Source organism: Dromaius novaehollandiae, chromosome 19 (genome assembly GCF_036370855.1).
Source record: "Dromaius novaehollandiae isolate bDroNov1 chromosome 19, bDroNov1.hap1, whole genome shotgun sequence".
Lineage (NCBI taxonomy): Eukaryota > Metazoa > Chordata > Aves > Casuariiformes > Dromaiidae > Dromaius > Dromaius novaehollandiae.
Genome location: NC_088116.1, coordinates 9,529,646 through 9,556,317, shown reverse-complemented (window position 1 = coordinate 9,556,317; position 26,672 = coordinate 9,529,646). Strand labels below are relative to the sequence as shown.

The 26,672-nt window shown below is 42.2% G+C and overlaps 1 protein-coding gene across 4 annotated transcripts in view; it reads right to left on the bottom strand.

Moving 5' to 3' along the window:
- Positions 1-26,672, bottom strand: part of LOC112987339 (SPNS lysolipid transporter 2, sphingosine-1-phosphate) — a 144,740-nt gene that overhangs the window by 95,630 nt on the left and 22,438 nt on the right. For all 4 annotated transcript variants that reach the window (XR_010392299.1, XR_010392300.1, XM_026107199.2 and 1 more), the window contains exon 2: positions 12,192-12,257. Coding sequence is in view for 2 of the 4 variants with exons in the window: in XM_026107199.2 (XP_025962984.1) it covers positions 12,192-12,257 (66 nt within the window). In the remaining 2 variants the exon portion in view is untranslated. The remainder of the gene's footprint in view (positions 1-12,191; positions 12,258-26,672) is intronic.

Sequence of the window (26,672 nt, the reverse complement as noted above, 5' to 3'; positions counted from 1 at the left end):
AGCACTGAGTCAAGTAATACAACATACAGCTCCAAAGCAGCAAAGTCGCTCTACCCCTGAACCACAACCACCCTATCAAAAGACCCCGCTACCCGCTCCACATAACTCCTGATGCTCATATCGCACAAATAACAGCTCCCTGAGAACTGAATGACAAATCTGGAAAAGATAATGCACCCCATCTTTTCTTCTTGCTCTCACATCCATTTTTAGAGACAAAGAAAGAGGCTGTTTATACTGGACTTCCAGGCCCGAGTATCAACTCAAGCAGTTCAGCTCCAAATCCAAAGCAAACTGAAGCCCTTAAGGTTTTTAAGTGTAGCATTCCCAGGGACAGCTGTTACAAGGGAGTGCAAGAGAGATTTGGGGCCAATTCCTGCTCTACCAAGGTTCTAGCAAGATGCAGGGACACCAACCAGGGCTTTTACAGTGCTGCAATTCCTGTTAGCGAGTCAAAATACCCATGTGAACAGCTGTCACACTCCTGAATACCGGGAAAGGAATGATATTCCCCACTACTCTTGTTAGCACAAGGTGCAGAGCATACCCTGTGTGTTGAACATGGAAAGGGAAAAGTAGAAACAGCCCATTACTAAGAATCCATGGTTTCTTAGGGTGCATCAACTTGCATAGAAGCAAGAGCCCCTCATAAAGGTGCCTAAGCTTCCATATTGAACCTGCTCATTTCTGTGGCCAGACACTGAAATGTCAAATTCCTACTATGGAAAAAGGAAGTCTGCAACCTGCAACACTACCATAGATCATCATTTCAAGCACTGCTGCAAACTTCCATTGTAGCAATTTTTATCATTCACGTGTTTCCACTTGCAATTACATCCACACCTAAAACGTCTAATTACATCCACACCTAAAACGTCTAATTACATCCACACCTAAAACGTCTAATTACATCCACACCTAAAATGTCTGTCATATGCTAGTCCTGGGCTGAAATTATACCGTAGCACTCAGTAGAACAAGAGCAGCTCCCTATACAGTCCACACAGCGGATGCTGAATCTTATCCAGCATCTAGCATTTGGCGGTCTGCACTGTGTTTTAACAGTCACTCTTCAGCCAACAAACTCCAAGTACTTTCATCCTAATACCCATCTTGTAAGGTTGGCTTTTTGACAGATAATGACTGATATTAAGAAAACCAAACATCTCAAAGAAGTTTTTTTTTTTTGACAGAAGATCTCACATTTTATAGGAAACTCATAAAAATAACCCTTACAGATAGGTCCTCATTGCACAGCCACATGACTAAGCAAAAGCAACTACATGGCTGATAATTTAATTTTGGCATTGTAAGCTGTAGCAACATAGCAGTACTTTAGTTTTACACATTCTAGCACTGCTCCAGAGAATTCCTGCTTGGGGCGTGTCATATGGACAGTGTAGTGATGGTAGAAGACATCAATTTAAAAAACAAAACAAAACAGGGAAAAAAAAGAAGAAAAAATGGCTAGACATTTTCATGTTCCTGTGGTGCAATTTTATCTTCAAGAAGGTCAATAAAGGAGATGGATTTATCTTGTCAAATGCTTACATGGTTCTCACCACAGTAACTCTTTACATCAACCCTTCTGAACTAATATCTATTTTTAGAAGCAGGTTTTCAAAGGATCCTCAACTCAGTCACCAATTTTGAGCTCTCAATTTTCCCTGGGAACAATTTTGCTGGTGCAATTTTTGCCATTTAGCTACTTTGATTTGCAGCCACAATCAGTAAGTTAAGCATGCAAATATCCTAAGCTACACCTGTTAAATTGAATGCTGTTTCTAAAAACAGCCCAAATGCTTAAATTGAATGCAACTCTGCTCAGTTGCACATGGATCTCTAAAATCCCCTGCATATTCCAGATTAAAGCTAAAATAAAATAAAATAAAAATCTTCCTTTTTTGTGCCAAAGTTATTCTTTAACTCACCCATCTTCCTTACACGGCTCTTTTCAGTGACTAAGGCTCTCATGAAACAGACTGTATGTTTCTCTCTCAGACTTTGCCAGTGATTTCTAGTGCTCAAAAGGTGTGGCCAAGGGCACTCAGGCGCTTTTAGTATTATTTACATTTCTGGACAGGCTCAACAAAAGGGCAGTATGCTGAATATAGAGGCACAGAGCTGACAGCTATCTCCATCAATTGCTGTGAGGAGCTGGACCATTCAGACCTCAGGGTAAGGAGAGGCAAGGAAAAAAAAACAGTAATTGCAATTAAGGCAGAATTAAAAACAAAGAAGTTGGAGCATATTTCAAGCATTATTCCAAGAAAAAAAAGGAAGACCCAATCCTGAAGATTTCATTCAGCCAAAACTCCCAATAAGGTTAACTTTAATCACTTTAAGCACTTCCTCATAGGTCTACAGGGTAGCTGGAGACAGCCTTGTCTCTACAAACTGGTGATCTAAATGGGGGAAAGGGAGCGGGGAAGAGGCACAGACAACAGAGCGCCTTGGCCAGCGACATGAGCAGACTTTTGAAAAGAAAGCTGAAGTTCAAAGTGCTTTATCTGGACTGCCTCCCTAATTCACTTCCAAACCCACTCTAATAAGAGTTTACTGTAATAATCAATTTAAAATGACTTACTGTATCTCCAAATAAGCAACTTAAAGTTATTACAACTTTTGGTTCATTTGAGGTGACTCTTGCAGGAAGGGTGTATTATTATTAATGTTCTCAGTGCAACACTACTCTCCCACAATAGAGTAAATGAGAGTTGCCACACTTCCAGTCCAGCTCAATTACAATGAGGAAGGAGGATGATGCAGTAGGACAATATGTAAAATAAATCTTGTGTCTGCAAACATCAGTGGATTAAAACATTGGAAGGAGGACATGCTCAAAACTGTCTAAAATGTTCAGTTCAGAAGATCTTGAGGTATAACCGAGTGGAGGGAATAAGACAGGTCAAAACTAATCTTTTTCTGGAAACATCCTTTCCACTGAAACAGTGCATATTTCTGTTTTAAATTAGCTCCAGGTCCACTGCTGAAAACTTAATTCCTGATGAAAAACAAAACATTTTCCTGCTTGCAGCAGCAAAGAACACAAAAATGTGTGTTGACCCCTCCTCCTACTATCCATGCCATCAGATAAGTATTTGTTTTTCATCCGAAACTTGATAGTTAAAAAGCAAAACCATCCTATCATTTGATTAAAACTTGAAAACTTCTGAAGAAGCTTTTCAGACAAAAATGTTTGTGTTCATTTTCATTTTTGTGACTGGGATAAGTAGAGACTACGGTCAGTAATATTTCATCTCCAAAAAACAGATCTGCATACAGAAAAAAGGCAGCGCATTAGTTCTGAGGGTGGATTTTTTCACGCTGTTTCCAGAGCACTTCAAATGTGAACTGAAAACCAAAGAAAACCAGCTGACCAGCATGCTATAGGTACCAAAGGTGACTAAGTTTGTTATCATAGCTAATTTCAGTTGCTGCAACAACATGTTTCCAAACCCAGCCTCAGAGACCTCTGATAAATGTAGATTAGAAAGAAGTCTCACGATTTTACTACACTGCTGTCACTGATCTCAACCAAATAGTTATCCAGAGGCTGGGGGCATGGAAGATGCAGAGCATGACATCAGGACAGTTTTGACCTGGATTCCTTTTGTAAATGGAGCAAAGCAAAGACTTCTCCAAAATTAAGTGTTTTAGGACTGGAATATGTGCATGTATTCGGGAGAAAAGGAAGGAGGAGAGTATTGGGAGACTTCTTGTGAATTAGTGCAACAATACCCCATTCATGCAATTCGGACTTATTAATGTTAATTGGAATCCAGTTTGGCAGGCTGCTAACACTACTAAATACCAGCAGGAAAGGAATGCTCACTTTTAGACAAGCTTTAGGTAGTAGATGCCCTGGAATTCATTTTCAGAGTCAGTTTTCTGTGTCTATAAATGAGACACTCCTTTCCAAGAGTGCATGGGTCTACACAGAGGAATCCCTGCAACCCGTACTGAAACACAGCTGCTTCTGCCAGGCAGACAACACCTCTTTCAAAAGCATGCAAGAGTTAAAGGCCGTGGTTCCCAAAACGGCGTTGCACAAAGTGCTTTGCAGCTGGCCACACAGCAAAACTGCCTTTGTAGTGGTCTGGTGTTAAATCACCATAAAAATTTGATGAAAAGGATGCACAGTGGCCTGGTACACAGTCCAAAAGGTTTTAAAACCAGTGCTTTGGCGCAAAAGCCAAAGAATACTCAGATCACCTGGAACTCAAGACGCTCTGCTAGAGAAACAAAATAATCACATGGACTGGTCTCTGACCCCAACATCTCCACTACTACAAAAACACGCTGGTATTTCCAGAAGCTGCTAGATGCCTACTGTATTGACAACTGAGAGCAATGCTTCATCTCAGGACGGTACCTTCAGTGCACCGGTGCTCCTTCACATTCTGCCGGACTATTCGGTCTATCCGAATGATATCCGTCTCTCAAATCAAACACCTCCTCCAATAGCAATGCTTCCAACTATACCAAAGTCACTTGGAAATTTCCCAGCAGGCGCAGACCAAGCCTGACCTCTTTATCACCTGATCTCAGATCCCCGTATGAATACAGCTGCCTGCATTTTTCACAGCACAGTATATCGCCCTGCAGAACTGTAGGTTTGAGCTCTAAGAAAATGAGAGTTCTGAAGGTGCGTGTGGGGGGAAGGAATCAAGGCAAAACCAAAACAACCTTAAAATAAATTTTTTCAGAGAGAAAAGCATTCATGGCTCCCCTGGGGTGAAGCACATTAAATACACAGAATGCACTACAAACGTCAGTTCTGTTTTCTCACTCTCAGTTCATAGATGTCCCTGATCTAATTCTCCTTAAAGTCAAGGCATAAATTCTTCCCCTCTGGGCTAACACTGAGCTTTAAATAAGGCCCCATGGGTATTAGCAGCAACTGCGTGCACAGATCCACACCAGCGGAAAGAGAGGGAAAACTGAGCTCCTTCTGATTTATACCATAAACAAATACTTCTCTGCTCACCACACTTGAAAATTAGACTTACAGGCTCAGTGGAAAGCAAGTGTCGAAGCCAAGCAGGTTTCCCACGTAATCCAAACAGCTTTTAGTGGCATTGCAGAGGGGAATGAAAAAGAGTAACTTAACATGAGGTCTTAAATATAAGTACACACCTCTCTCTTCCAGTTACTGGTAGTCATTAGATGTTTAATAACACCACCAAAATAACTGTTAATGTAACTCAAATGCTCATCCCTCTTTCAAAAGTCCACATATGGTGTTAAAAAATAAACACAGGCAGCAAGTCTAGCCCTTTTGAACTGTCTGTGCACGAAACACACAGTACAAGGCCAATGTCTGCTATGTTAGATTGCACAGCTGGCATTAAGGATAAGAAGCTGTTTAAGAGCAGTACATGATACCCCAAAAAATCCCATCTTTCACTATAAATGGCTTGAATGAAATTCTGAGGTTTGAAGAACATGTAGGGGTGGATGGGAAGGCGACATTAAAATCCATTAGGACTCTGGGTAGAATGATAGCTACTTCTCTAATATCTGTGGGAAATCTCTCTGCTCGTTATTATAATAAATTACAGAAGTAAACACAACCTTGGCAAGAGGTGCTTGACCTACAGCCTTAGGGAAAATGGGGTCAACATCTACTTACAGAACAGACATGCCACAGGCAGCATGAGTGCAAGTTTCTCTTGCAACAACCAGCCCAGGTACCTGCCCTGAGAGGCCAATAGTCAGGGCAAACGTTCCTTGTGCAAAGCAGGAAGATAGGATGGGAAAATAAATTGTTATGTTATAATACTGACCATGGAATATCATAAAATCAAGATCTTAATGAAGACAAGACAGTCTGGAGAGTTTCCCTGCTCTGGAAGCTTGCGCTCACCTGCTGCCACATGCAATAAAAAGACAAAGTGCCCCACTGCCTCAAGCATTTACCTCCCATTAACAGGAGGTAAGAACATCTCTCCTTCTCCTCCCTCCCCAGCAAAGATTATTTACTTTGCAGTCTAGGGCTGTCTAGTCAGAGTGCACACTGTAAATAGCATTTTTATAGTGTAGTCCTTAGTGTAGGGGGGACTGGGCTAGGGCACAAATGCAGTTTTCCATAACCTACTTACTGATTCAAGAAAATACTTTCATTCTTGATTGCAAAAGGATTTCAAAATAGGCTTAACTGCTTTCATGAATCAGATGCTCAGATTGCCAAGCCTTCTCTGCATATCAGACACCCTTCTAGCAGAATGAAAAAAGGACTCACAGACTTATGCTGACAAGAAGCAGGCTCTAGACTTCCTCAGCTCACTCTACCTTGATAAGTAAAAGACCTGCTTGTAGGAAGAAGGTAGCTGAATCTTCTGTTAGATCACACTGCAAAATACTCCAGCGTGGAATTTGTATATTGGAAAACAGACGGTGTTTCAGTCCACATGGATCTGAACCACGGGCTTCAGTCTGTAAGAGTCTGTATGCAGTTTCCAACCCGAGCCAATTGTCAGCCATACATTAAAAACAGGTATTAGTTAAGATGTTCTCAGACCTCCTAACCAAAGAAAAAGCCTCATCGATCCTATCTCAGCACCCACTGTGCTCCAAATAAGGAACTTGCTTGGCATTCAAGCAATAAAGGAGGATCAATTTAGATAGAGGTTCTCCGTGTTATCCTTGTTCCAAACATTAATCCAGGCACATTATTTGAATGCAGAGCCTGGCTTCTTCATTTTTATTGCTTAAATTGGAGCTGTTCTATACAAACGGCCTCAGTCCCCAGGCTTCAGCATCTTGCTACAGAATGCCAGGGAAAGAGAAATGGGGAAAGTGGTTTTACTCATTGTTTATAGGACTTTGAGGATCACCTTTTGGCAAAAGGAGATCTCCACCTTGCCATGGTCTTCAGAGTCCAAAAGTTCCAGTGAAGTCCCCTGGAGTTACAGGTGCTTAGCATGGTTGGGGAAAGAGAAGACAACAGCATATGACCTGCTCCACAGCATTTGCAGTCATAAATAACAAAGAGCAACTGCAAAGCATTCTGTCTTGCCTTCTGGGCTGCAATAGCATTGAGTGCACAGAATGGATACAGATACAGACACCTGAGATACAAGGGCCCTGAAAGGTGCTCTGGTGTAATGACAAGTCATTCACTCAAAAGGAAAACCTACGAGTTTTCAATAGAAAATAGGGAGGTGTACAGAACATGACTTACTCTGTTCTACCAAGGTAAGAACAACAGATAAGCAAATGAGGGAGAAAATGGAAGATAAAGATTTGATCCAGTTATGTGCAGGAGGGATGGGGAGAAAGACTATTTATGCAGGTGGAAACTGATGATAGAAAAGAAACATGTGGCACTTACAGCTCATGTAACATACATGTATCCAGGGTTAGCATGTCATCCAGAGGCAGTGCTCTTTGTGTGGAGAACATAAGAAATATCAGATCAGGAGAAGCTAGAGAGCAGTATGGACTGCCATCATAAGCTGATGAAAAGAAGATGGGAGCCAAAGGGAAATGAAGGAAAAACTTCTGATATAGCAAGTCTGATTTATCTCATCATTCCCACATGCACTCCACTATTTCAAGTACCCCACTCACTCCGCAAGCCTCCAACTTGGTTGGTACAATCAGAGCACGCCAGTGCTGCTAACATCTTTGCAAGAACACACTAGGTAGAGTCAGCAGATAGAGGAACTCAGATGGGTAAAGGTTTCGCTTTTCAAATGAACAGGGGTTTTTGACCCTTACAGGAAAAATGAGCCCACGACAAGACTTAAGAAAGTACCTGGCATTTCTAGGCTTCCCAGGAAAACCAGGGACTGAATGCCCATTTCTCTCCACGCAGGAAGGGTTCTTTCAGAGCCCCAGATATCTATGATGGTTCACATTTAATGAGTCCTTCCAGACTTCTCCCTTCCTTACATTTCCTTGCTTCTGACCCGATGGTATGAACTTTCGGTTACCAGAATTTCCTCTAATGATATCCCTATACTCTTTCTGGAGAGAGACACTTTTTCTCTCTGCATTTCAATGGAATCCCTGCCATAACCTCCATTTAATGGCTCAGTTTCTGCTTTCAGAAGTCCCTGCTGTTTTATGTGCCTTCCCATGAGCTTGAGCTGACTGGGCTAGAAGATGAGGGGGCCCGTTAACAAGGAACAAATCTCTGGGTCTAACTATTAACCTGGTTGAATACTGTGCGTTCAGAAGCTGGACCATAATTCTCATTCTGGCTCTGCCTCAGGCCTGCTGCGTGACTTTGGGCAGGTCATTTCTCCCATCTGGCTTTCTTAGCTTCCCCATCTGTAGAAAAGGGCAAGTCTCATTATCCCTCCTATATAAAACATCCTGAGATCTACAGAAGACAAACTGTATTGAGAGCCAGGCACTATTATTATTAGAGCTCTGTTCTGCTAAATAGACAGTAGCAAGCGATACAAAAGCAAAATACATCCAAGGGCAAGGAAAGCAGACAGAGAGATAAAGCACAAAAACTGAAGAAAGAATGGAAAAAAATCCAGGGAAAAGCAGAGTACAGCATTGGGTCAAAACTCCTGTGGTCTAAGTATGTATGGAAAGAAATGTGATTTAAATAACACTAATTTGAAGTACTTTTACAAACCCAGTTCTCCCTGCTCCCAGTCTTTGTGTTTTATTGATGCCTCAGCTATAGCTTTTTCAAGTCCAAATTGCTGCTCCTACCCAACTCCACACAAAGCAAACAGCTTTTGAATGGTTCGGCTTATAACAGTATTGACTGATTACAGCTGCGCAGCTCAAGTAGACAAGGAGATGCTTTATCATCTTTTGAGATCAGCCAGGATCATCCTTTCTCCAGCTGGGAAAAGCAACTAGTAAGAAATGAAAAGAAACAAGATGATACAGAGAGCGTGGATGTACACCTGTAGTGTAGTTAAGTAAACTTTACTGTTATTTATACAACTGTGTATGTAGTGCTTTAAAAATGAAGATCAACACAGAATTTTAGCATCATCAAGAGATAATTGAGGCTCCGGAGTCAACACGGTTATGTGCCTGTTACTCTACAATGCTACTGAGCAGGCAGCAATTGCGGTCCATCTGTCAATGTGTCCTTTGCTGTCACAGGATCCTTGTTACAGAGACTGCCACATTCTGCTTCTTTCCATTATGGATGAGACTGGAGTGTGCCTGCGATTTTACTACACAGATAGTTACAGTGCCCCTCTAACCAGTTTTCATTACACCTCCTAGGCAAATAGCAGCTCGTATCTTGGGAATAGTACAAAACAAGACATAAATTCAAATTCTGTCTTTGCAATTCCTAAGAAACCAGTCACCTCTGCTTTCCAGAGAGCAGCAGAAGCTCGAGTGCATGAATTGGCTTTTGAATGTTTGGAGTGAGTGAGCTGCGAGACGGGCTGTGTCTGCAAAGAATGGATCATGGTATGAATGCCAGGGCATACATTGCCTTTGCTTGATTTCTTTTCCCCTTCCCCTTTGAGTTTTCAGTACCATGTCCTCCTAAAGCACTGTGCGCAGCCTTGTTTCTCAGTTAAAAGGATTTTCTTTACCATTTTTAAAGCCTGTTCGATGAGTGATATGAACTAACAGTGAATACTACATTATTTTTACTCACCCTCATTAACATCGTAAATTAATTTAGGACTCATTTAGATGCAAGATTAACAACCTGAAGACTAATCCACTCTTTATTCAGAGGACATATTCAGGATGAACAGCCTTTCGTCTCACATCACTCAATTAGTTAGCAGGACCATCTCCTGGGAATGAGATGATATTTCTGTCTCTACTGCTTGAAAAGGAACAGTTCAAGGTTAAGGCAGAGGTCTGAGAGATCCGGTCCCAACTTCACTATAGGCTTCCCTCTGCATCCTTGGTCAAGCTGCTTTTACACATCTACGTCCATTTTCTCCAATGTGCACATTTAGAGAGGTCTTGCATAGAGGGCAGATATAAGATTAGAAGTAGTGTTAATGATGGTTTAAGGTTTATGCAGGGTTAAGGATACACAGGCCATGGGCCAGCTGCCAAACAGAAACTTGTTAAGCTGAAGTAATACAATTGTTCCCAGTTAGGTGCCCTTACCCTTACTTACTTGAAATGGTGGTTTATTTTGTGAGCAGTCGTGTCCTGTGACTGACAGCACTGTGATTAAGGCGTTATTACCTATATTGCAGGGGCAAAGTCAAGCCTTAAGTTTTCAGATCAGCAGAAAACAAGAGAAAATGCTGCTTTTCTTAAAGCAACATGTATTGGTTACAAAACTCATGACACACACTGCAGCAACCTTGCAAGATCTCAGTGAAGCTGTTTTCAGATGCCCTGTATGTTCACTAGAGAAACAGATAACATTTCTTGCAATTAACAAATGAAATGCCCTACTGGAGCTTAGCTGTTACTTGCTGTCAGTAAATCACCTGCAGAAGGTTTTCATCCACTAAGTGGAAAGAAGATTTCCACCAGAACATTTTGTTGAAGTCACTGAGCATCTAATGACACATTGAGGATCTGTTCCTCTGAGCACAATAAATAAGTACAAATAATTGTTGTAGAAAAGAGCCTGACAGACACCCAGTGCCACTCTGGGCATAACTGATTGATACTACTTCTCAGCAGTAACACTCGTAAAGGTCAGGCCTTCTGTTCTGGACACATCAGCCTCGCTGAACTCTGCCATTCCACAAGGAGAGTGGCAGGTAGAGACTTCCTCTAGGAAGGAGGCAGGAGGCTGCAACAACAAGGGCCTAATCCAAGATGTTACAAAGCATTTTTACCACCACCGTCCCGCCAAGGAGGCCTTCTAACATCTTGGGAATTGTTTTTCCCACGGTATCTGTTAGAACCGGCCTGCACGCTTCATAAGCAAACAGTAATGGAAAAGCTGTTAGATTAAAACAGCCGCTATTACCACTGGAATGGCACCAGGAACATTTTTAAAGCCCTTGTACAGACTATTATTAATTGTTTGTATTGCAACATTACCAAGAAGCTCTAACCACAGATAAGAACCCTACTGTTCTAGGGGTTGTCAAAAATAAAAAAAGAGGAAACACTCCAGTGATTCACATAGTCTGAGATCAAAGGACAACTGACAGAGCTCTGAAGTTTTTGTATCAGCCTCCAACGTAGCCTTAAAGAGTGAACAATTTTATACACTTTTTTGTTGGCTATGACTTCAGGGACAAGTTCCTGACTGGCATTTGGCATCCAACATGATAGCATAGGAGACTGTGCGGGGAAAAAACTGTCTTTCTGGCACACTATTCCTAATCCTATTTTCCAGAGATATGTTCATTCCAGTGTGGCTCCCTCAGACAGAAGTACAAAGACAGGATGACAGCACCACACTTCCACAACTCCAACCAATAATTCTGTAGGAAGTTTCCAAACCAGATTGTTTCTCTCCTTAAAATACTGCATTTGCTCTCTGACTAATGATTTCAACTCTCCATGAAGGTCCAATGTGCTGTCATAACCACTTCAGACGGCTACTCAATGTCATCAAATCCAGCCTCTTGACAAAGGCACTCCTCTAAGCCACCTCAGGACCAGAGGCCATAAATGCTGTGTTTGCCCTGGGATGCACGGCTCTGTCTGCAGACATCTGCAGTGTTTAAAGGAGAGGCATCAGAACGGCAATAATCCTTCTCCCTTAAATACAAGGAGAGAAACACCAAAATCACAGAGGTATCTTTGATCAATGAGTTAGCCTGACTGCAACAGTTGTTAGCCCTTCCTGCAGTTTTCAGTCTGAGGTATTTGTCCTGATGAGTTTTACATTTTCATGTCACACTGTACTCCCAAATTCAGCAGACACTCTTCAGAGCACAGGAAGGGCATCAGGCCTTATACCTATTACCAACCTACAGGGAGCGACTAGAAGCGAGAACAACAGGACCCTGCTGTTGCTTACTATTATCTTTGTGATCTGGGGGAGGCAGCCCTCTCTTATTTGAATATTGTTTCCATAACTAATATTATCCAATTAATTTGCTCTTGGCCTATTCTGCACTAAAGTCATTCTGAGCCATGATCTCCTGCCCACCAGCAAAACCAAAAGTCCCCTCATCTTCACTCACCTTACTAGTAAGAGTATACTTTACAGCAAATGTGTCCAAAGGAAGGCAGTCCAACTTTAATTCAAGACATTTGAAAGCACCCTTCTGAAAAGAGGAAGGTTACAAAACCAGCCAGAAAACAAATACTCTTACCTGTCTGTAACAAGCCAGCCCCGCTGTCTTTGACTCCAAAGTGCTGCTGGATGTCTAGTAACACACCTGTGAGGAAACCAGAGAGAAGAAACTCAGCACCTTCAGATTTTGAAGAGCATACAACTCCCTCTCTTCAGGAAGCATCAGCAAAGTCTGAAATCCCAGTACTTTAGACTTATTACTTCTAAAGTTTGCACATTGGTTTCTTTTCTGTACAGGCAGACTCCATAATTTCAGGCTACTGTAATAACAGCAGAGGTCAGCAAATTAAACATCACGCGAAGAGTTTGAGAATGAAATCCACATGCATGAGGAACCAGTCTTCCCTTCTCAAATAAGATCGGGGTTTCTATAACAACACTGCAGAATCCAGATCCCTTACATTTGTTATTGTACAGAAACACAGGGAAACTGACTCTGCACCTTAGGTGCTGCAAATGGCTCAACAAGATGACAAATTAAACTGAACCCAAGACTAGCTTTAACCAACCTGTTTTGAGGAAATAAAATTTTCTGCTTAGAACCAGACAGCACTTGTAATAGTGATAGGAGTTTTCATAGCTAGATCTGGGGGACTCTCATTTCCAGAACAAATGGAGAAAATAAATTTTAAATAGAAGCTTAGTAAAGGTGGGGAAGTGACCAAATACTCAGCTTCAAAACAACTGCAAGCAGAATCAAAATGAACCATCTCTCTTCTCTGAACCCTCAATATATTAATTGGCATAAGCAAAATTCACGGATTTTGTAGTATTCACTTATTCAGCTGGTTTCAGCACTTGGGTATCAAACATATAAATGCATGTATGTAGTGTCCATATGAAGAGTGTTGCATACATCAGCATTCAGACATGCTTTTGTAAGCCACTAGCCAACAGTGAAAACGTGCAGAACAGAGCTTTTGTAACTTATAAGAGACACCTATTTGCCAAGCTAGCTGTAGAGGGTCCAGCTGGGTCAGATACAGATCCAAAGGCATGAGTGTTTGTCTGTGGTCTAAAAAAACTGTACTTCTGCTTCTCTGGTCTGGAAGAGAGACAGTTGCTCTCTTAATATCTGGGCCTACTGGCTTCTCCAGAACTGAGGAAATGCAGGTCTCTTTTGTTAAAAAAAGAGAAAATAAAGAAAAATATCCTCCTCCAACTATACTGAGCACCCATAAAAGTTCAGCTCCAGTTCAAAATTTGATCTGAGGTGTTATCCAAACCATTCTGCTCATCACTGCAGGTCACAAGAATCAACTAAGCACAAACTTGATCTCACTCACCATAAATATTTTAGCTTTTGGAACTGCCAGGATCACACTGAATGACAAACACAGAGAGATAAAAGCCCCAGAGACAACTATTCCCAGAAGGCATCTGGTACAATGCCAAGCAAATAGACATAAATTAAAGGTAGCAATGGAAAAAAGGAGACTGAGAGGAAGAAAAAAGCAAGAAAGCCAACTTGTCTTGTACCATACAACTTACGCACCATCTACTCAGGGCAGCATTCAGGACGGCTTTTAGACTACCAGCATCTGCCCATGAACACTAGTTTAACCTCTAACCCCCTACAGCAACTCCCCCTCACCTTCCATTCTCTGCCTATCAGGAAAGGCTGAGAGAGCTGGAATTGCTTAGCCTAGAGGACAAAAGGCTCAGGGAGGATCTTATCAATGCGTATAAATACCTGATGGGAGAGGAGTAAAGAATACAGAGCCAGACTCTCCACAGTGGTGCCCAGTGAAAGGATAAGAGGCAATGGGCACAAATAGAAATACAGGAAATTCCATTTAAACATAACAAAAAACTTCTTTATTGTGAGGGGGGTCAAACACTGGAAGAGGTTGCCCAGATAGGTTGTAGATTCTCCATCTGTGGAGATATTCAAAACCCAACTGGACAAGGTCCGAGCAACCTGCTCTAGATGACCCTGCCTTGAGCAGGGGAGTTGGACTATTCAGTCTCCAGAGGTCCTTTCCAATCTCAACTATTCTGTGATTCTGCAAGTTTCTGAAGTATTAAGTGCCTCATTACATCCACTCTGACACAGTTTTCCCCCGACCTTCCTTTGCTTTTGAAGCATTGCTGCCTACCATTATTCCAACAGGAAATTTCTAGCTTGTTGTTGGATGGCAGATTGACCTCCATTTTCAAAGTGTCTTCCCTGGCCTTCCTTGGCTGTCCTTCCCTCGTGCTTTGCTGTATGTCTCCCTCATTTGCTCCATTAATAACTGAGACATCATTAGCCTGCCAATGTCTGATGGATAGAAATAAATTTTGCATTTGCCTAGCAAAACCCACTCTGGTTTAGATGACTTACACACTCCCCCCTTGGTGTACCACTCTACCCCCCAAAAATGGTTCTCCTACTACCTGAACCTACAGAGCTTACTTAGTAGCTTAATCAACTCTGAATACCTTCCATTTGTGCTACATTGTTGGTCAGTCCCGGGTTGCCCACATTAGGTGGAGCTCAGCAGGTCAGAACAACTTGTGAGTACTATAATCCCAATTTTATAAAAGATAATCCCCTAAACATTCACAAGAAGAACAGGAGATATTGGCAGAAAGGGAGGAAATACTGAATACCAGATTTCTTATGCTCTCCTCTCACCATTCAGTTGTGCTGCACAAGAACAAAATCTCCTCCTAACTCCCTGCAACCGAGTCCCTGAACCTCTAGCTGGAAAAGTTAAGTAAGAGAGGGACCCGAGCTCTCATTGCTTCTACAGATCCATTCAGTACAAGGCCTAACCTGAACCAGTACAACACTGGATGGTCGAGGTGATGCACACCTACCTCCTGATCCATAGCAAATTGTTCTGTGGTAGAGATCATGCTCCTATTCAGTCCATCACCTTGCAGTTTCTTTTAACACAGGGCTAAAATATGCACCCACCCTTCTTTCAGGATGGGGGGATCAACTCCCACTGACATGATGATAGATTTTTATTTTAATAATTAAATAAACTCTCTGAAATAGGCTACCTAGAGGCTACTAAGAAAAAGAAAGTAGCGAAATTCTAAGCCAGGGACACTGCAAGTGTAGCGTTCCCAGCCAACACACTCTAGTTAGAACTGTAACTGATGAAAAAAATTACCATGAAGCTGGTGCTGACAGACTACCCCAATGTCCATTCCACAGCAGAAACCTCCTCGCTGAAGCGATCACCAAAAAGGATTCATACCTCCTAAACTGAGAAGTGCACAAGGGCTAAGAACCAGCCATCAACAGAATCTCACCTGTGCAAGGAGCAAAATGGCACAACCGACTGTCTTGCCACAGGATACCAAAGGGACTGATTCAATGATGCGGAAAGGGAGATTAAGAGATTCTAGCCCTGCCTTATTAAAACTGTCTGATGTGGCAGATGCTTTGAGCAGGGAGGTGGGACTGCATGATCTCCAGAAGTCCTTTCCAATCTCAACTGTTCTGTGATTCTGCGCTCCTAATCACGTGATGGAATATGCCTGCACATGCACAGCTCCCTCCACCACCATGCCGGCTGCCAGCCCTGCCCATGGCAACATCCTCCCAGCCATGCCAGGATGCCAAAGAGGTACATTAAAAACCTACTAAGAGGAAGAGACTAGGATGCAATAGAAAACACAGCCTCAGAAATAAGATTTTTTTCAGATTTGCATCAGAAACCAGAACAGCAAGTGCAAGGGATTATAATGGTGCCTACACAGTACAGCAGAGGAGGTCCTTCTATTCAAAGAATAGAAAGAAATTATCTATTCGGTGACAATGTCTTTACAGTTCTACATTGCTTTTCTTTGCAAGAGATCATAACATGTTTTACAAGATTGAAAGGTCATAGCCATAAACTAAATATATTTAGGATATTGATGTGCAGCCACCTTGAATTAAGCCTGCAGCTTTATTCTGATGAGGGAGAAGGAAGTGGGTTCTTTGGATAGTCTGTGCAATAGAACAATCTAGCACCACATTTACGGGTCCTGTGTAAGCTTGGAAGACAGTCTCAAGTGATTCGGAGAGGTCTGCCTGTCTAATTGCCATGAATTTCCTACTCCACGTAAGTTTATTTTGTGTTCTCTTTGGACTACAGGTGTTTTCATATGGGATTTAGAACATTAAATTAGAAGCAGTAGCAAGCAGATGATGCAACATGTGTGGAGTGATAGGAGTTTCTCTGCTGCAGGAGTTTCCCTGCTCACATGCTCACTCCTCCTCTATTAACCTTCTCTCAGCTCTGTTTATTTTCATCTGAGAATGGCAGTGACTCACCCAGAACTTTAGTAAGATTTAGAGATACAATTAAGCAATGATAGACCAGGGGAGAATACATAAAATGATAGAGCTTTGGACTTTTTCTTCTTCTTCTAGATGATGGGAAGGCAGAGGGAGCTGGAGCCAGGCTCCAGACAATGATCACATCACCTGGGGAGATGTGCTCCTGCGTGTCTCACTGGAACAAGACACCTGATGCAACCGAAGAAAAGGAAGTCACCACGTAAGGTTGGCAAGACCTTTCTAATCCAAAAATTCATACCTACATCTCAGGAGGAGCCGGGAACAGCCATAAGCCACGATCAGTTAGGAGCCACCCGTCCTGAGATGGCCTCTCAGCAAGGCTGACGGCCATTTGGGAGGTCTTTATGATTACATGGACACAGATTAGTGATATCTATCATTTTTTAAGCACGCTTGGCATTCTCAGGACTGAACAAAAATATAGGAAACATGGTGCCACCTTTCCAAAGTATCTCACCAGCTGAACTAGACACTATTAATGCTGGTGCAAAGCTTAGAACCCCGTAAGACGAAACACAGGCAGCACCTAACCTGGAGCGCTGACTACCTGATCAAGATGGGCACAGGGACAGGATGCATTGGGAAACCCAGACAGAGGAATGACTAGGATTATTTGTGGGTTTCGTTACTTCAGCTCTATCTAGGTCACTTTACCGGGCCCACAGCTCTGGTGTGTGAGTACCTGACAAAGACAGTGAGGCAGTTATTGTCTTCTTGTGGGCACTGTGCATGAAGAGGACTTCTAAGAGTAATTTGGAGGATAAAAGGTCTTTGGGTGTGGAATGTTAGATAGGGAAGGAATGCCAAGTGAGCGGGGAAGAGGAACGCAGCTAAGCTCGTCTACCTACAGTGTCAGAGAGTTTCTAGGATCTAGTTCAGGATCCAGCATACTGTTGCCTCCCATTCTTTAATGGCCATTTCACAAACAGTGAATATAGAAGACCTGACTCTGGGGCATTTGGAATGCAGGTCCACATTTTATGGCCTATGTTATCTCTGATTTAAAGGAAACACTTTGATTGGGAAAGGAGAATTTTCCTGGAAGTGCACAGCTCAGGCTTCAGACAGGGAGGTAGGTGATCAGGCAGGAGCCAGGTACTTGCCTAGATAGACCTTGTGTTACCGAACAGCGCTACCACTAAACAAGAATTGCAGGACTGGAAGGTCATCTGATATGGAGTAAAAAGCTGCTCTGAAAAGAAGGTCAACCTAGTTCAGATGTTGTGTTGTCCATCAATTATAGGACGACCTCTTAGCAGATCAAACATCCAAAGTGCCTTTGTTATCCCTGATATTTAAAGCTGGTATGAAATGAGTGCTCTTCATCTAAAAACTGCTACATTTTCACATGAATAAAGAGTCACCACGGTAAGAACCTGTGTTCATAAGCTAAGCCACAATGAAATCACAATTTCCAAACCAAAAAGACATTACAGCTTTCCCTGGGAGAATGCCTTTTCCACTCACCAAAACAAAACATCAGGCTTTGATTTCAAGCTACTTCCAGAGGCAGGTGCAAAAAACAGGGTCAAGCTGGGCATGGAGTGCAAAGCTACAGAAACACAGCGACAGTAGACCAAGCCTTGCATCAGTAACTCCAGTGCACATTCTTTAAATACTGTTTGTGTGCTGCAATACTGCTGGTCAAGTCTAACTATTTACTTAAAAAGCACATGCATTTTTAAGAGTACCTTTCAATGAGGAAAAAAGTGTTTAAAAGGAACCAGCATACAGCTTTCTATACCACACATCCTGGGCACTGATAGCAACCACATGTGCCCCCAGCACCCTCCCTTCTGCCTCAATGCAGTCCTGGATTTGTACCTCTCTTTGAGGAAGCCTGAAAGCACACTGAGGACAACCCAGTCTCACACACTCCCCTGGCTCCCAAAGAGCAAGAGCAGATCCCACACTAACACCTATTTTTCCTCCATTCCCTGTTGCTTCCTACCTCTCCTCCTTACCAAGGCATTTTCCCTTTCTGAAATGCCTTTATTCACAGGCTATGCTCCCTGACTATTCAGGGACCAGCTCCCTCAGGTGGAGCTAAGCGAACAGGGACAGCAGAGCACTAGCTCCCGAGCCATTAAATGCACAAGGCATCTTTTTATCGTCAGGCTCTCCCTTATGCCTGCAGCCATACTCAACCTGCTTCAAATAGTGCATTAAGCAGATGTAGGAGTGGTGTACACACCTGTCTGCTCACAGACATGCGAAAAGATTTGGTGGAGAGAAGTTTATTCTGAGGTCTCTGCGATTATATCTTCACTGCAACTCCAAGGTGTGACTGCAGCTCTCACACAGATCCATAAGCTTCAAACAGGTTGGCTTCAGCTCAGACACCCACTAGCTATTAAACACAGGCTTCACAGTTTGGACCCTAATTAAATGCTTAGCTGCTGAAAACCCAGGTGGTAGCCCTGACGCTATGTGTACCTCAAGATAAATTCCCACTGCTACCACAAGTAGCTAGTCTAAAACTAAAATGTAGTACACCCTTCTTTTGATTGCCATGTAAACATTCCCTGTCTTACGTGCAAAAAGCAGCAATGCAATCCTTTAAGTATTGCTAAATGAATGGTTATATCTTGCTTGAAAAAGGTTGACAGGAGCTTTCTTAATGTACACAGACTTTCCTTCTGCAAAACTAATTTCCACTATTGCATGACATGACAATATGCATTGATGAAATAGTCTGCTTCGGTTTTGAAATAGCATCGCAAGATTAAGAAGAATATAGCAACTATACAAATCAAAGCAAGGATTTCCAAAGATCTGCTCACAATGGCATGCGAGACACTCCTGACCTAGAAAGCATCGAAAAGAAACACTTCTGAACCCTGTTCACTGCCAACACCCACAGTGGCATGACTAGAAAGGGGTTTTCCTGAGTAATAAAGAGCAGCACTGTGCAGAGACAAACGCAGCACAGCAGGTCAAGCCGAGGATCAGAATGAGCCAGGGTTCCTGGGCCCAGTATTGTGATCATTCACAGGCCATAAAACAGTCTCTTAAAAATCTGCTACCACAAGCTCAGAGCAAGTTCAAAGCCTCCACAGACACTGATAGCCTCAGAGACGGGCGAGGGCTCCCACTGCCTGCACGTGCTGCAAGGCGACTGGGTGAAGGCTCATTTCAGAAGACTGTGTTTGAAATGGAGTTCAAAACCATAAGGACAAACACCTGTAGTTCTGACACTGAACAGGATTTGCTGTTTACCTTCAAAAGCCTTTTCCATGGGCTTTCAGTATGATAGGTGCTATATACTCTGCTAAGCACATTATTGCTTGGGGAGAAAACAAAATGAAAGTTTCTGTCTGCTTTGCAGTGATGTTCCTACTCTGAACAGAAAAACAATGGTACCTTCAGAGACCTGCACCACCTGTCACACCCACTTTTGCCATTCAATGTTTTTATCATTATTGTAATATCAGCAGGGAAGTATCTGAGCTATTCATTCATTCCCAAAGGCGACTGGCTTACCTGCATGGTATGCAACACGTAATTAAGCACCAGGAAAAATAACAGGGGGGAGGAGGGGACACAGGAACACAATCAGCCAAGGGCTGAGAGAAGAAAAGATAGTAAAGAAACAACAAAAACACTTCTCCCTCGCTCTCTGGCAGGGACAAGGTAGTAATAAATGATGGCTCACCTAACATTACTCCATTGTAATGCTGCATGCAAATGCTTAGCACAAAATTGCCTGCAAGAGTGGGAGGGGATAAAAGAAAGTTCATCAGTTACAGAATCTATTTGCACAAGTCAGCATTAACAGAGGGTCAGGATGTCTAGAGAAGGCAGCGCAGGACAGCTCGTCCTGCTCAGATTTAAAAAATAAAACAAAAAAACAGGAATTTGAATGCAAGCCTGGCTGCCAAATACTGGGTGCCTCAGTGGCAAGACCACACCCTAATCAAATCTCTCATCTCCCTAATTACAGTGTATGCCTGTTCCCAGGAGTATGGCTGGGAAGGAAACCCTCATCAAATGGAGAATGTGGGATACTCAGCCAACATGAGCCCAAAGAGCTTAAATAAATTCCCAAACATGGAACAATTTCTGTTCACGATCCAGCAAATCAACAGCTCGCATCATTAAAACTGCAAGGTAGGGTGGGTCAAATCTGAGACTAAAGTCAGTGTCACTTTGCTCTCCTTTCCCCCCGCCATACAGCTCCCTACAAAGAGATCCTTAATTTCAGCCCTACCTCCTCCTGCCCCTTTGAGGCTCCTGCCTTAGTCCATTTTAACTAGCCTTGCAATTCCCACAAGCCAAAGAAAGACTTCAATTAGAGATAAATGAGTTGATTTGGCTACCAGGACAGGTTAAAATGAATTGGCATCTAGACCCGGACTTAAAAACAAATTTGTTCTTTGAGACTTGGAAATGTTCCTTTTGCGGGAATGCTGAAAATCAGAACTCGGTACAGCTTTAAACAACAAGCGGAAACTTAGGTAATAGCTAAGGTTTACGTTAGCCATCCGAAATGACAAGAATCATTGACAACTTGCAGGTAGAGTTGGCCAGATCTTCCTCCCATAGCCAACATCTCTACCTCAGGACCCATTTCGAATCTTCTTTCTAGCTTTTTAAATAAAAAGCAATGAAGCACAGAAAAAGCGGCAAAATCTTTACTGAGGGAAGAAACCACTCCTATGACATTTCAGATCTAATCAGAAACCTTAACAGATTTCCAGATCAAACAGCAGTCTTAGAAAATACGGACATTGTTGCCTCATTTTTCAATTCTCTGAGTTCAAAGACTCCCCATTCATACTCTCCTTATGCGCGGTGTTGCGGAAAAAAAGTGGACCTGCCACCGAGAGCTCTGGCTGTCTGCTGGCTGGCTTTCTGATCTTCACGGAAGACTAGCAAGTCTGGCTAATTCATGCAGTGAAGCGTATCTCAGAGACTTTGTGTATGAACTAATTAAAATAAACAAAAACAGCGCAGATAATGATAGAGCAAATCAAGTGCATATGAATTCAGCCAGTGACTCACAACTCCCTTGTTTTCCTTATTGGAAAACTTGGCATAGCACAGCACTGGAGCGACAGTGAGTCAGGGAACTGGCACAAATGTCAAGAAAATGAACATAAACATCTACCAAATCTCTTTTTGGAGAGATTTTAGACATTTTTGCTGGTTTGGATGGATGCAGCTATGTATTTCACAGGTCTAATCTCACAGTCTTCTGGCTGGACAAAATCAATGAAGCAAATAGTCATTTACAAGTTCTTCTAGAGACAATACATAATGATTAGGCTCTCTCTCTCGGAATCAATTTGATGCCTCTGCTGTCACATTTTCTTGCGTATATTTTAACCAAACACATTTAAGTCATATTACTACAGCCTATTAAATACCTTATATCACTTAGCTAGTAATGAATATTACTGATTTGGAACCAGCCCAATCACTCGTTAATATTTTAACAATAGTAACCTGAGAGCTAATGGCATATACAACACGAGGATAATCATTCTCAACCTAATTCTACGCAAGCACAATCTACAACCGGCCACTTGTTGCCTGCTTCATTCACACAGACTACGCAAACTTCTACTGTCATCTTATCTTCTGACATAGCCCTGACTGGACTGGAGGTTTACAGGCAGGGTGGGAACAGCTAGTCCACCAGATAGCCTGTGCCATCTTGTGCACCTTCTCTACATCATCAGCTCTTTCTCTGGGGCTGTCAGTACATCACATTTCACTATCATAAAATTCAATTCAATAGGTTAAATAAAAAAAGTTATTTGGAAAAAAATAAAAAAATGCTTTTTTATTTTTTAATTTCTGCTGAAGCAATTGAAGGTACTGAAGGCTGAGGAAAGAAAACCTCTGTGATTGCCCCTATGATCTCCAATGACATTGATGAGCGAGGATTTTTCACCCTCTCCCTCCCCCTTTATAGGGGCACATGCTTTTATGGAACAGAAAAGACAGCTGAGATATGGGTACGTGTGTGGGATAATTGGTGACTGATGATTTACAGCAGATGACAGCTAATTTCTCCAGTTAAGGAGATTTCTATCAAATCTGTAGAAAACTCCACTCAGATTGGACATGCTTCCAAATGACTGCCTCTCATTTCTCATTTGCATTTTGCTTTGCAATGCCTCACAGCTATTTTGGAACATCACAAGCTGTCTCTGGGCATGCCGTTATGTTCATATGTAATTGTAAGGGGCTTCTATCTCCTTCACTAGCAAGAGTGTTTTATAAAATGCAGGGGAGATTCTGGACACAGAGGTATCCTGTGCAAAGTGGCCTGCAGAAGAACTAGCAGCTAGGTGTTAAAGGAGCCAAGCACGGAAGGTCAGATAAATTCCAGGCAAGTTTCTGCTGTGCTGAAACGCCACTGTTTCTCAGTCAAAGCACAGCACACCTGCTACCATGGTGCTAGGCAAATGAAGAGTTTTGCTAATATGCCACTATCGTGATCAGAAGCTTACGAGTGCATCTCCAACACTGCTGCCAAACTGCATATTGATTTTGCAGCATGGTTCCACAATGTTAGTTAACAGCCACTTAGCGATTCTCCCACTGTGACTTCATCTGGATGGGAACCCAAAGCTTTAAGTGCAAAAGCAGGAAAAAAAGGCTGGAATGGCAAATAGTATACCCTCCACAGATGAAAACTCAGATAAAACAGCAATGCCAAGTTGGTGCTGCAGCCTACTTCAGAGAAGAAGGGAAATCTGTAAAAAAAAAACCCCTACTATTTCAAGTAGTTACCTAAATCTTCTTGTTTTAACTTACAGATGAAAATACTACAGATGCAAATATCTACCCTAATTTTAGCACTCCCAGAATGGCCCCTACTATTATATATATGCTTTAAACCTCTTGGCACTACCATTGTTGAACATGGCAAACCGTTTTTGTGAGTCTGTCATCCTGCGCAAAGAAAGGATAAACCTAGTCCAAGTCCACCTTTGCAGGCTGCTCCCTTTCCGCCGCCTGCTTTCACTGTTGTCTCTAGAGCACCATAACCACAACTTTGAGTCTTCTCAGCCCTCTTGCGATCTGTAGGGCAGCATCTCCTACCCAATGGACAGTCCCTTCCTCCTTCCCCCTGCCCATTCTTGTATTCAGCTCAGGGAACTCTCCCACGACGTGTGCATTGATCTACGCAAGGCTCCTACTATGTGGTGTGTTCATGTATTATGCATAATGTAAATAAATCAAAGGTCCTGTTTAGAGGAGCTCTTTTCACATCCTCACGTGACCTGAGGGAGACATTTTTTCCTGCAGCTGAGGCTTGAGGATATATCACTGCCAAAGCAGTCTACTGGAACCTTCTTGCGTTTTCTTCCACAGCTACCTAAAGCAGCCATCGCAGTCCTCAGCGCGTTGGTTCTAATCATGGGTATTTTCTGATCTGTATATAGCTAGAAAAGCCCTTCCATCATTGCCCACTTCAGCATTTCTCATTGACCGAAAATATCTTTTCCCGAGAACGAAGCAACTTGACACTCCCCCTCTACGCACACATACGCACCCACACACGTTTGCATGCATCTCCCACAGAAATGCACTGAGTAGTCACCAGCACTTCATTCTAGGTCCTGGTCGTTCTGTGGTGGGAAGTGATCAAGCACAGTGCACAGCTACCAAAGGGCAGAGTTAGTTATCCCAAGGAACACGCCTTTAAATTTATCTAGCTGATGAGGCAAGTAGCTTTGCACAGTTAATTAGTAAGACACACAGGTATTTGAGACCACCTGCGCAGGGCCCAAAAAGCTTGTTAAGGAATTCAGGGTTTACATGCAGCACTAACAGGTAAAGGACAGAAGAAACCAGCTTTGGAGTTATCACAGGACATATCTAAATGCATCAGTTTAGCTTCTTAAATATGACCTATTAAAACTTTTACTGTGTTCTACAATAGCTCTATTGCTGATAGAGCAGTAAAATCTGTATACACACTCATGCAGATGTAAGGTTGTATGTACTTAGATGAGAACAGTGCTCTAAAATGAGCTTGGCAGCTAGGGCTTCCCTGTAATTGGTTCATTGGTGTAGCCACACTACTACAGTGATATCAGGAAATCCTTGTAGCTCAGACAGGGCTTGTCTCAGTGTTTTATTCAGTACGATTTGTAGCAATTTCTGAAGCTAAAGCTTCCAAAAGCTTTAAAAAGCCTCCAAAGCTAATTTTTTTTTTTAATTTTTGCCTAGCTGCATTTGCTTCAGGACCTCTATCAGAAGGGCTTTGTTAACAGGACAGTGATGCACAATCCTAGATGACAGACTCATGTTGCTAAAACTTGAATGCAACAGAGGCCTAAGAAACAGGCCTGTTCTGTTCCCAACCCTGACACTACATCCCTATGTAACCCTGGGTAAGTTATTTGACCACACAATATTTCAGAGTCCACATTAGTCAAATGAAGATAATAACAATAATCACATGTGTCAGATATAGTAGGGCTTGGTTATTATGTGCTTGTGAAGCGCTTAGAAGGTCCCCAGATGAAAGGCAATTTAGATGGAGGAAGATTAATTATAAGACATGTGCATCCCAAATAAACAGACGGGAACATTTTTGTTGTTGCTGTTATTAGAAGAGAGAGTCTCTCTGATTTAGGGCAGCCTTTATCTCCTTGTTGGTAGAACAGACCCATTTTAAACACTTTACATGCTCAAACTTTATTTGTTGATTGTGGGTAGGTGATAAGGCTGCCGAGCCTCTGCCATCGCATACATAAAGGGCCTTTGATCAAAGGTCTGATTTTATAGTAACTGCGCCTGTGATATGACAAAGCTGACAGGCCTGCCTCTGTTATAATTGTTGCAAGGCAGAACAGGGAATCAAAAATTCACTGCTGCTCTGAAGCAAAGACTAGGACTGAAGAAAGGGAAAAATTTCCTGTGGATAAACACACCATAGAGAGCAGAGTTACTAGTGAGCAATGTTGCAATGAGTTTATATTACGAAACACTTGGGAACTTTTTATCTAGCAAATACTAAGTACTTATCAATTAAGTCGCTATCATTACCTGTTTTGCACATGGGGAAAGTGGCACACAGATGCAGCAATACATCTGAAGTCATATATCACTGAATAGCACAGCCCAAAAAAGACTCAAGCTCCCTACCTTTTCCAAGCCTCAGTCTAGACTACAAAAGGACATAGCTTTCACTTGTTTAAGGAGACACTGAAACACAGCTAGCCAAAAAGTTTGGGTTCCCCGCAACAACTATACATAAACAGCAAACGGCTCACATTCATTAAGCCTCTGCTCATGAAACATGCATTAATTCCTTAATGACATGTGCATCTCAGAGTCAGAACAGCGACCAAGAGTCACCTCAACCACAGCACATAGCTCACAAAAGCCCACATCTTTTTCAAAGAATGGCTTGGTGAGGTCCCATGAGCCAGTTCTCCCAGCAAGTTCATACCAAAAAGTTGTCTCCCAGAAGCAGAACTAATGATGCCTGTTTTCCTATGGCTTTGTGTCTTCCTGAGATTGCATTCTCCAAGCTTTTTCAGAGATGGCTGGTAGATATTTAAAACCTCTTTGCCCCTGTGGATTTTTTTGAATCTAATAAACTTTAAGCTCACATTACAAGGATTCTCTCATTTCCCTGGCTCCAGATTTTCATGAAACTCCTAGAAGCTTTATGTCTTTGAGAACTATCCTTCTTCAAATGTGGCTGAAATTGGCCAACTGATTAAAACACTAAGGAGAGAGGGGAATAAGGAACAACCTAGAGAGAGACTGACTCAAAAAGATATCCTCAGTTTAAAAGAAACTGCTTCCATTGCAATTCATTTCTTCATTTATTGGATTCATGGAAAACTATATGCGTTATACATCTGAAGAAGCCAGGTATAGTGGCTTTTCCTTCTCTATATAAAAGAGAATCAGCAGTATTACTTCATTATATCTATAAATGTAGAAATGCATGTGTTACCCTGTGTTAGTTACAGCTCTCACTTCTGTTAGTCAGTGTTACCAGCTTTCTAGTAAGGTAAGGCAGCACACAGCATAGGGAAATGAGGTACCGGAGGAGTTACAGGTGAAAACTGGACATCGCAAAATTTCTTGCAATGATGTTTAATAACCTGAAGTTTCACAGCAGGCCAATAATTCATCATTTTCAGGAGACACTCTGTGTAACTCTCATTCCTTGTCTCAAGATGTTTTCACAGATGAAGTGGAAAACTGTCAAATTTTCAGAAATAATCAAGGTTG